At 36.2% G+C, this 12,501-nt stretch overlaps 1 protein-coding gene across 3 annotated transcripts in view; it reads left to right on the plus strand.

Annotated features, from left to right (window-relative positions):
* LOC122794129 overlaps positions 1–12,501 on the plus strand; it is a 594,614-nt gene that overhangs the window by 494,111 nt on the left and 88,002 nt on the right. For 2 of the 3 annotated variants that reach the window (XM_044062306.1, XM_044062307.1), the window contains exons 10-11: positions 4,340–4,384; positions 10,886–10,918. In XM_044062306.1, the coding sequence (XP_043918241.1) occupies positions 4,340–4,384; positions 10,886–10,918 (78 nt within the window). The remainder of the gene's footprint in view (positions 1–4,339; positions 4,385–10,885; positions 10,919–12,501) is intronic. The other variant, XM_044062308.1, reaches the window with a different exon arrangement.

Here is a 12,501-nt window from a genome sequence, read left to right on the forward strand (position 1 = left end):
GGGGATTGTGTCAAAGACATTGGCTAAGTCTAGGTAGGCCATATGGACAGATTTTCCATCATTTAGGGCTTTGGTGACTGTCTCGACAAAGTCCATCAAGTTTAATAGGCATGATCTCCCCTTGGGGTCGAGTGTTTGGAGATTTCCTATATCTTTGTTAATAAAGTCCATAATGATTTGTTCCATGGCCTTGCAGATAAGGCTGGTCAGATTAATATATAGTTCCCAGGGTCTGTGGATGCACCCCCCCCCCTTGTGCAAAGGGATGATGGTAGCTGTTTTCCATTCCAATGGGATTGAAAAAGCATGCCCAATGGTAATGCTAATTCCTATTTTAACCCATGTAGAACACAGCCCAGGATGTTGTCTGGTTCCATAGAGGCTGTGTTTTTGGCCTTGGAGAGGGCATTTAAAATGTGCTTCTCAGATATACTAGGTGGGGGACAGTTGTTAGCGATGCTTTGGGGCATATGTGTCGGGGACAGTGGAGTGAAGTTTTCACTGAAGCTGTCAGCCAGTAGGTTTGCTACATCTACAGGTTCTCTATATGTAGTACCATTAACTATGAGTAAAGTGCAAATCTGGGCCTTGCCTTTGAGGTTACAGATGTGATTAAAGAATGCCTTGTGTTTATCTTTAGTTAGGGAACCTAATTTGGATACATAGTTAGTTTTGGAGGACTCCACTAGGGGTGTTATTTGCTTGTTTAAGTTGAGGAGAGAGTGTTTCCAGTTTTGAGACTGTTTCTTCCTACTCTTAGACAGCAATTTCTTTCTCCCACTTTATAGCCTATTAATGTCAGTTGTCCACCAGGAAGGCTTGTTTTTCCTTGAAGATCTTGCTTTGTTTCTATCAGGTATGGCACAGTCAATACAACTGTACAGGTGCTCATGTAAAGCATTGGTGTATAACTCAGCATAGGTGTCTGTTCCATCAGAGGGGGTAGGGGCTAGGAAGCTATTTATGCTGTCATGTAAGAGGTTGTAATTGGCTTTGGAGAAGTTTTTTAGTCTAGTTATTTGCAAAGGCAGGGGGTTGTGTTATAGTTACTTCTACCGAGTCTGATTTGTGGTCAGATCTCACCAAGGATGGGCATGCACTGGGAGTGGTGCAGTGGACCCCATGTTGGTGAGCACCAGATCCAGGATGTTTGAGCCCCTTGTGGGTGTGTCTACTAGCTGGTCCAGGGCGTTGGAGTTAACAAATTCCAGGAACCTTTGGGCAATTGAGTTAGAACACATATAATTTACCCAATGGATGGTTAATTAAAGTCACCCAAAACCAGGGTGTTTGTATCTTGATTGACTCAAGTAGCTCCAAGTAGGCTGAGTGGATGTCCTCATTCATGGAGGAGGTCCAGTAGCTGTCAATGACCTGAAGAAGGGGGGGGGGGTCTTATCTCCAGTCAATTGCACTTGAAGTAATTCAAGGGAGTCTTGCTGTTTAACCAATCTAGAGGTGCATTTATCTTTAATGAGTATTGATACACCACCTCCATTAGTTGTCATGCCTTTAGTTTGTGGTTTGAATGTGTGGAAGGAAATATAACGTGATATAGCTGGGGTGCTCTCTGCAGCCTTAAACTAGGTCTCAATGACTGCACAAATGTCAGCATCTTCCAAGGTGAGGACTCCTTCCAGTGACGGCAGTTTCTGGTTTAGACTCCTGGCATTTGGCAACATAACCTTGAGGTTGTTTTTAGAGAGTATTTTTACGTCTGGAATTTAATTCGTGTGACATTGCCTAAAAAAGGCACTATGGAGGTGACAAAAGCCTTAGCTAGTAACCGAAATTCCAGTGCTGATAGATGAAGACCATCTCTGGCAAAGCATTAAGGTCTAACGACCATGTCATCCCAGGCTGACAGATACTGGATCCCCTTTGAATGACACCAGAAACTAAGCCAATTACTGAAGTCAGTCATTTTTTTGTTTGTATTGAGGTATCATCATAGGCAGAAGTAATATGCTGTTTAAGGCTAGACACATAATCATAGAACTCATTCATGTCTGGCTTCATATAGTCCATTGAGGTACATCTCAAGTCGTTCACACCAACATGGACTGTGATGGAGTCATAACAGTCCCTGTTGTTGAGAGACTTGAGTGCATGTGTGATGTGGCAGATTCTGACACCTGACAGACAGCTGACTATGACTTTTTCCTTATCCAACCTGGTGAGAGGGACATCTGTGTATCTCACAACTGAGTTGCCTATGACTAAGATGTTTGTTTTTGTGTTAAGCCTTAGGGGCTTCACTGGTGAGACACTGGTGTGTGATATATTATGTGTATTATGTTCTGCAGAGGATGTATTGTGTGAATCGTGCTTGTGTTTGTGTTTTGGAGGTCTCTGATGTTTGGGTAAGCTTCTGGTAAGGATCTCTGCATATGTAGGGTTATGTGTTGTTGGTTTGGTAGGTGCAGGAGGTGAAGTGTGCATGCTAACAACCTGCTTAGTATCTGATGAACTGACTGATGAGTGAGAGAGCCTGCATTCTAGATTCTTGATATAGATGCAGCTCTCATATAATGAATTTGTATGGGATAGAATAAGTGGGTTGTCAGTGTACATGAGGCAATTGCCACATTGCCTCAGGATGCCCATGTCGACCAGGCTGGCTGGAGAAACTGTGGGAAATTGTCTGTCCATAATGCTAGGTAAGTTAATATGGTCAGAAAACAGGGAGAGGACAGGAAGGGCCAGGTAAAGTACAGGACAGGAGAAGTGGACAAAATAATACAAATGGCTAGTGGGTAGGATCTGTGTTGGTACCTCAGGAGCTTTTCTGAATGAATCACCTGTCAGTGAGGGAAAATTGTGAGAATTCACCGATGGAGCACCAGCAGACTACTAAAGGAGAATTTGCAGGCAGAAGTGTTTGCATCTATAACCGCCAAAAGTGCCCACTGCTGCTCGGCAGTGCACGATGTGCAAACAAAAACAAACTCACCCACATGAGGTGCTTATGTAGCAAACAAGAGCAAATTGATTTAAACAAATTAACTAATAAAAAGCTCAAAACTGAGCCCTGTTCCAGCAACCTTCAATCAGATGAGTTCTAACTGCACACTCCTGCAGCTAGGGTGCAGGAGAATCCTCTCCAACAAAAGATGGCCTGGTTTAGTGCTCAGATTATACAAACAGAACTAGATTCAGCAGATCTGAATCAAGCCTGTGCTACAGCAAACAAAGTGCAACAATTTCCAGTGTTCTAGGATTCCTACAAACTGCAGACTATACTGACACAACTTTGCTTCTAAATCAGTCATTTAAATTGCAAAACTGTCTCTGCTTATCTAGCATCTCTGTTTTTGCATCTGACAGTAAGAATTCAATTTGATTGTTTTGAATATGTTCATTACATACCTGATCAGTCATGCAGTGAAATTATTTTAAATTACTTGCATTTTTATTTTTAGAAATCCATGTCATGGAATAGAGATTACAAAATGGAGAGTTTCGAAAACATTTCTTCCAGTCCTTGCATAATTATCTCATCTGGGTATTAACTTAGAACACACTGACCTGTTTATGTACCATATCACATTGTCCATGTATGGTCTCTGGTGTTAGCTTTAGTGGACTACAGGTGAATTTGCACACTGTTCGGTTGTAGTAGAAATGTCCTGTGAAATTATAGCTGATACATTTACAGAATTAATAGAATATATAGTGGAAAATGTACCAAATGATATTCCAGAAGAACATTTTTATGATCTGGTAAGATTTATTTATTATTTATTTTATTTAACATTTGTTGACCAGGATAGTCTGACGGAGCTACTGCCCTTTTTCAGCACAGGCCCAGGAGAAAAGCTCCACAATCATATACAGTAGTTTTAACACTAACAAATAGAGAGTACATAGCTCATTAATAAGAAAAACAAACACAGTATCACATCATATGGTTACACATCACATCACAAGGGTTAGACAGAGATTAATAGTCTCTGCTTTACTAGTTGAACCTGGTTGTAGTGTTACCACTGGTTGTATTTTAGGGGTCACTACTGTTCTGGTGCTTCCCTAGGGAGAAAAAAACTGAATCTTAGATCTGCACCACAGCAGCATTTGTTTTTGTTGGTTACAGCCTTGTTAACTACCAAGAGTTTTGTAGAGCTTTTCCAATATGTAGGCATTTTAAACTTCATTTATTCATATCTAAGTATATTGTATTTGCAAAGAAAAATAAAAGCCACCAGGATAATTAGCCAGCTTTGTCATATGAGTAACTGTATTTTAATTTTTCTTTCTTTATATCACTGTATCTGTTCTATATTTTATATTATATTTCATTATTTAACCGTTTTACGATTTCTCATATCATTTCCACCAGTGCACAAAAATCCTGCAACACCATCCTGCAAACCACCAGGATCTGGTAATTATTTTCTTCCCTTTTAATACTTGTATGTATAAATGCTTTACTCTATATGCTTTTTCATCAGGACACAGTGTGGAGAGCTGCATAGATTCTGAATACTTTTCCCTTTTATCCTGAACTTTGTTTAACTCCCATTTCTACTGTTGTAACATAATGTAAAGTGCATTATACCCTGGATGCTAAAGCCTTCTTTAAAGCTTGATGGCAACAATGTATATATATTTACTCTTAGTTAATTTTGTAGCATAGCATATTCAGTGTCATCTAAAATTCACCTTGAAGGTTTCAGAAGCCTTTCAAAAGGTTTCTCTGACCATGCATACAATTTTGTACACATGCAGCTGTGTTGGGAACCATGTCAGCTCTTACTAGCTGTGTAAATCCAAACAAGTCACATCAGCACATTACTGCTAGCTCCCTGTTCCTTTTAGCTTCTTGTGCCTGCTCCCTGTCTGCATGCAAGGTCACGTATTATATGTTACATTACATTTTTCAGTCTTGTGGGTAATGGATCATCCAGAATAATGAAGCTAAATGTCAAAAGGGCTCGCAAAATTTACTGCCCAAGGAGTAGCTGTAGGCAACTAATACAACTTACCAAACCAGAACAGCTGTGTAGGTAGTAGTAATAAAATACCGTATCACAATGAAACAGGGCCACTACATGGATTCAGACATTTTTAGTATTATTTTGTTTGTAACACTCTATTACAAGGCAACAAATATTCTCTTCTGAGCTAATTACTGTCGCAAAAGATGAATGATAGTTTTACAATATTATTATTGTTATTATTACCATCATCATCATCATCATCATTATTGTTGTTGTTTTGCTGTTGTTTGTTGCTTTGTTGCTTATTATTATTATTATTATTATTATTATTATTATTATTATTATTATTATTATTATTATCACCATCACAACTCCTAGTTACAATCCAATTATGTGATTTTGTTGTACTTGTTGAAGCATCCCCATTCAGTTACACTTTCCCAGGATGACTAGAAACTCTTTTATTTGGTTAGCTTGTCACTTCCCATGCCAGACTTACCAAATTTGGTATCCTCCTGTTGATTAAAGATGTGGTATGTAAAAGAAGGGACTGTGCGTTGTGAACAATAAAATAAAATGTTTTACTCTGTTGCATTATCTCCCTTCTTTTGATGAATGAACCATGAAGATTTCTTTTTGGATGCTTCATTCTTAACACATTCTTCTATGCCTTTGTGGAAAATGTCACTTAAATTCTTGAAAACATAAATGTAATCCATTCATTAGTACTTTTCATTTTTAACATGTTTGTCAAGTATGGTAAATTGTAATAACATTTATCCCCAAAATAATATCCTCCTTTTTATGATTCAGGTTGATGTTAACATTTCTTTTCAATCACAGTGCATTTGCACTTCCCTTGGAAGCTTAACAGAAACAGTTTTCAAGTGCCATGCAGTACTGTTTTAATTACCTGTTCCCTATTTATAGTGGAAACTATAAAATAAATAAAACAGGTAACAACACACAATACTAACTTCAACAAAAATGCATAAAAAAGCAAAGCAAGCCACTCTGCAGATGGAGCCATGCTACCACATCCCCAGATTTCTTTGAGGGTAAAGGAAAACCTCCACAGTTCCATGATCTCACTGCTAGCATTGGCCATTCTTTGACTAAAATATATCAGTTAAATCTAATTGACTAATCACATTTCTGTAATACTCACAGTGATCCAACCCATGTATCCCAACTAACATAAGGTAATCTTAATACATAGAAGTATAAAGAAAAGGTGTGTATATATAGTATTTATCTCATGATACAATCCCCTTGGATCTGTATAGTCCTAGCACCTATACTTTCTCATCCAGGTTCTAAAAAAGGGCTTAGTAAAAATAGTAAAAGTACACTGTTTATATTTTAGTAGAAAAAAAATAACACACCTCCAAGTGATGCACTGTACCAAAACCAAAATTAAACCAAGTCCAACAAAAGAAGTTAGGTACAGTTCCACAGCTGAATGAACAAAATCCAAAAGTTCGTAAAAACAAAGAACTTTAATGTGGAAATAGATGAGCACTTTCACAATTTAAAAATTGCTTTTTCAGATCAAAGAATGAAACTGAAAAACTTCTTATATATACAATGAGTAAGTAAAACCAATTAAATAATTAACCTATTAAGACATCTCATTGAATCTTGTAATAGTGAGGTCAGCATAACCAATAGTAATCTACTGCTGGACATTGAGGTACATATGGATATTTCATCAGGCATTGACACTGAATGAAAGAAGCTTAAGGTTCATAACATTATAAAGCAAATGAAAAATGAACTGTGCCATCTTAAAAGATTTCAGTGTCAAAGACTTCACTTTGAGGCATGTATTTGCCTAAAGGTAATACCTAGAGGACTACGTGTTTTTAATATGCCCAATTATGGGGAGTCTTATCTGGACTTACTTGCTAAGTAGCAACAAATAAATTTTGATACCAGCTTCAAATATATTAAGTTTTAATAGACTTTCTTCTGCCTATAGAACACACGCTGATTAATAAAATACAGTCATTGCAGAATGAATTATATAAGGAAGCTGGTGATGATTTTGCAGATATACAGTGTTGTGAGCTTATTGATCATGTATCTGCTTATGAGCAGAGAATTTTTGGCTCAGAAAAAGAAGAAACTACAACGAGATATCCGTGATTTCAAAAATAACTGGGTGTTCACTTGACCCAGGGAACAGACTGCACTTAGTTCAACAGTAGAGGAAACGACCAATGGAATGGGATCTACTGTATCTACACCTATTGTATAACAGCAGATAGAAGCTCCACCCTTGGCTCTCAGTTTGCAGACACACTCAGTGTATAGTACTCCACTTAAGCATGAGACTAGTAACATCTCTGCCAAACGGAGGGAAGAGATATGTGAAACTGAGCCAGTAGTCACAAAGAAAACTGATGTGGTTGTGAATGACCAGGTTTTTTTCTACTCTACCGTTTCCTTTCAAGAAGAACAGAATGAAGAAATCATTGGAGAATACATCAAACAGGTGGAACAAAGTGGAAACAACAGTTTTTTGACAACAACAACAACCACCTGCTGAAAAAAATGTGGAATATGAACGAGGTGAACTAGTATGGAACATTTCTAACTGGGTTCTTTCAGAAATTGAACTTAAGGTACTTAATAAAGGCTTGTCCTTTATTCCAGCTCAGGCTGCTGATTTACCTGAAACTTTATTAGATTTTAGACTTTTTATAAGAAATGTGTCTTTAAAAGTCATGTTCAAAGATCAAGAGTTTAATGATGCTGTCTGTTTATTTAAGAAACCTAGCACTTTTGTACCTGCTACGAACCCTGCTTTAGACGTTTTTATAATATTATGTGAAAAAGATGTCTATAAATATTTCTATGGGAATAGGAAGAGTAGGAAATTTGTGAATATGACTTCAGATGAGTGAATGGCTCTTAACAAACTACAAAATGATGACAGAATAGTTATCCGATCAGCTGACAATGGCGGTCTAGTAGTAATTATGAATAGGAATTTTTATTTTGACCCTATTAGAGGTATGTTAAATGATGCATGCATATATAAAAATGTTATAGATAATATGAAAGAGGAAATTCAGAAAGCATTGATGGAGATTTTGCAAATGGGTATTATTTCTAAGAAAATGTTTCAGTATTTCATAGTGGAAGACCCTTTAGTACTCAACTTATATGGTTTGCCCAAAATACATAAAGATCCAATACCCCTAAGTTTAGACTTATTGTATCAGGGGCTGGCTAGTTAACCGAACCATTTTCCATTTATATTGAAAACAGTTGAGACCAGTTTTAGATAAGTATGATTTAGTACTAAAAGATAGCAAACAGTTTAGAGGAGTTGCATGGATATCTGAAGGTTGCTGAACATTGTACTTTTGATTTGTTTGTAACAATGGATGTAATATCTTTATTTACTGTGATCCCTAATTTACAAAGGATCAAAATGATGAAAGCTTTTATTGCTAGGAATAGGGATTATAGTGTGCAACAAACAGATATTATTTGTTTCTTACTATATATGGTATTGGAACACAATGTATTAATTTTTTATCAGAATTATTACCTACAGTTGGCTGGCGTAGCTATGGGCACTCCTTGTGCCAATAGCTACGCCAGCTTAGTTATGGCAGAATGGGAATTCCAGCACATTAAGTGTTTATTAGGGAAGAACATAGTATTTTTTGTCACTTTGTGGCTGACCTATTTCTGCTATGGAAAGGAACAGAAAAAGAGTTTTATGATTTTCTAGAACAGATGAATACTAGCAGTGACTTTTTGAAATTCACTGCCGAGTATTCTCCTAGCAGTATTAACTACTTAGACATCCATATTGAGAGGAATATTTACAACAATAGTATCTCTACAAATGTTTTCAGAAAGGAATGCTATGTTCCATCATATTTGCACCGAGATAGCATGCATCTGGGACATATATTCCCCAATGTTGTCAATGGACAAACGCTACATCAGTCTAGGCTAACAGTGGATGACACTGATTTTAAGAAGGGCTTGGGAGAGATTTTGAGAATAGAGGGTATGATAGTATTGAAACTGAAAAAAATAGTAAGTTTGTTAAGAAAGAAAGGAAAGGTTTGGGTAAGCCTTTCTACTCTTCACCCCATATAGGAAATGTGCAAAATCGAAAGATTAAGAATAGAAAGGTCTCTTTCACTTTAACATACAGCAGTGAGGCTAATATTATTAAAGATATAGTTCGAAGACATTGGCATGTTTTACATATGGATGAGAATGTAACTGGCATTATAGCAAAGATGCCCTCTTTTATTTATAGGAACAAAAAATCCCTGAGGGGACAGCTTTGTTACCCTAAAGTAAAAGATGTAGGGTAAATAATGGGATGAAAGGTACAAAAAATGTGGGGCATGTAATTTTTGCCATTACATACTCGAACATCCAGTATTTATACATCCTGATTCTGGTCAAGAATTTAGGTTCAACATCTTAGCCAACTGCAACACAAAGAATTTAGTTTACTTAGCTATTTGTGCGTGCTGTAATAAATTTTATGTTGGCAAAACCAACAGACGTCTTCATGAATGAATAAGGGATCATGTATATTGCATCAATAAGGGCTTAGAATATAGTGCATTAGCAAAGCATATAGCCCAAGAGGGGAATCAACATAAGTTTTCATTTCAAGTTATAGAAACAGTGAAGGAAGATATGAGGTTGGGTGATTTAACCAATGACACTGAATGCAGTGAAACCAGGTGGATTTTAAGACTTGGCGCACATAAGGGCTCTGGCCTTAATGATGTTGTTCCCCTAAAACCAGAACTTAATAGTAGAAGTTTAAGATAATAAGTATTCATTCACATATTTTTATATGTATATGTGTTTTTTATGCATTATATATTTTAGAGGTAAACTATGTATATGTGCCTTTAAGCACAAAGGTTTTTTTGGTTATGCTGACCTCACTATAACAAGATTCAATGAGATGTCTTAATAGGTTAATTATTTAATTGGTTTTACTTACTCATTGTATATATAAGACGTTTCTCAGTTTCATTCTTTGATCTGAAAAAGCTATTTTTAAATTGTGAAAGTGCTCATCTATTTCCACATTAAAGTTCTTTGTTTTTTACAAACTTTTGGATTTCATTCATTGAGCTGTGGAACTGTACCTGACTTCTTTTGTTGGATTGTTTATATTTTAATGATTCAAACACTTGCCCATGATGAATGGTTGTCTGTAGTTTGTCATGGTTCTTTTTACTAAATCTGTCCTTGGTAATGTGGTATCTGTATGATTATAAATAAATCATGAGCAATTGCTTATAACCCATAAAAATATTGTCACTCTTTATTAGTTCTATGACCAGCCACACCCATAACATCATTCATTTTGTCTGGTGCTTACTGTATCTCCCTCTTGTAATTTGGTAGTCCCGTAAAATATATCCTGTATTAGCAAACATAGGTTGAACTTAATGCTTACTTTACTTGTTACATATGATCTATATGTTCTTGCTGCTACAGATTTATTGGTTTCTTGGTGGCTTGTAGATATTTTACATAGTCCTTTATATATTGTTCTAGTTTTTCATTCATTTATTCATATCTCAGTATGTTAAATTTGAAATCATAAGTAAAACTCATAGATAGAGTTTCAGTTTTTCCACAATTCCTTTTGCAGATTTCAGGCCTAAAAAGCACCTACCATACAACCACAGACTAGTTCCATCTTCTTTTCCTATGAACATCCTTCACATTAGTCACTACTATGTCTGCCCCATTTGTTAACAGAACCATCATAGTATGAATTCAACATCTTTATTCTATACACATGCATGTTTTATTTTCTTTATATCCTTGTTTTTATTCTGCACATTGTATTATATCAAAGTACTTAAATGTTTCTAAAGATTTTTCATGTTTTAATTATAAATATTATTTTCTTCCTCCTCTTCCAACACTCATAGCTCCAGTGAAATCTTCCAGCAATCCAAGATCAGGTAATATTTTTTTAACACTTAAATATGTAAATGTTTTACACTGTAAACACAACATTGTCATTAGGTCACAGTTTTGAAATTACATAAATACTGAATAGATTTCCTTTTCTTTCCAGAACTCTTTTAACTTCTACTCATTCTCCTCCTTCAACCATAACGTAATCAGTAATAGGGGGTGGCTTGAAAGCAAGCTGAAAATGCAGGAAGTCACTAAATGCATGGAACTAACTAGAGTGAAAAGGGATTACTTTAGGTGGGTTAACTCTGAGCATGGTTATATTGCTAAATCAATAATTGGTCATACACCACTGCACAGGATAAGTAGTCATCTTTCTTCCAACAATAACAGATAAAAGCATAAAAATCTCTTGAACACCTCCCCCACAGTTACCATAACTACACTGGGAACAATATGCATGTCTGAGTGATCAAATACACTAAGTCATGCAAACAGTATTTTATTTCAGCTTTTTTAAAAAATAACAAAAGAGTGCAGCACTTTCCCAACCTTAAATCAGTAACCACAATGACACTGGGGAGACAGACAATTTTGACTGGACAAATGGAAGAAATGCCACCCAGTATAATATACTTCATCTTGTTTCCAAGCGAACATAATAGTAAACTCCTACAGTAGCCACAGCTGCACTTCCATAAAATATTTCATTTTGTTTCCTCCAATGCCACTTAAAAATCTATGCACAATGACAGAAATCTTCCCACTCCAACAATCACACTGGCACTTGATACAGCAGACATGCCTGACTGACCTTGTGCAAGAAACACTATTAATAGGAATATATTTCAGCATCAAGAACACTTTAAGGGTGTAACCTTTATCCTTATCTAATAATCACAATTTTCCTAGGAAATAAGACATGGCTGACTGACTAAATTCAAAATGTTTTGCTGAGAATAACATACTTCACTTTGTTTCCAACAACAATACACAAAGGTAACCCACTCCTTATAAAGCAGAACTGTGGAGAAGACAGTAAACATATCTGATTACCCACATATCATTAATGACTTTGGCTAGTGATTGTATTTTAGGTTCTTCCAATTACAGCACACAGTGGCAGAAATTGTTCCTCAATAATTACAGTGGCTATTAGTGCAGTAGATTTGTTTGAGTGTCCAAATGTAAGAAATACTGATGAAAAACTTTTCCATAAAAATTAGTTAGGGCTGTATGAAGCTTATTTATTTTAATAACTTTCTGGAACAGGAGATTTTCATTGGGCAAAGTAACTAATATAATAATCTCTGCTTGAAAGGATTTAAGTACAGAGAGTGCAATCTCTGTGAAAAAAAAAACAGCAGACATATTTTATTTCATAGCATGGAGACTGAATTTGACATGGTTTAATAAAATAGGAATCATCGACAACAAGTGGGGTTGGGAGAGCACTAAGCTGACTGGTGTGATAATCAGACCATGCTTATTTTTTCCTATCGTCTGCACCTTGCATTCCAACTGTCTCCCATAATAACTGCACTGTTGGACTATGGGAGGAGGTAAAGAAAAACATAACAGCCTGTATGCCAATGGGGAACGCTTCTTATTTGCTGAGCTTTTTAAA

The sequence above is a fragment of the Protopterus annectens genome, chromosome 2.part1, assembly GCF_019279795.1.
Source record: "Protopterus annectens isolate FY-2018-M chromosome 2.part1, PAN1.0, whole genome shotgun sequence".
NCBI classification, from domain to species: domain Eukaryota; kingdom Metazoa; phylum Chordata; order Ceratodontiformes; family Protopteridae; genus Protopterus; species Protopterus annectens.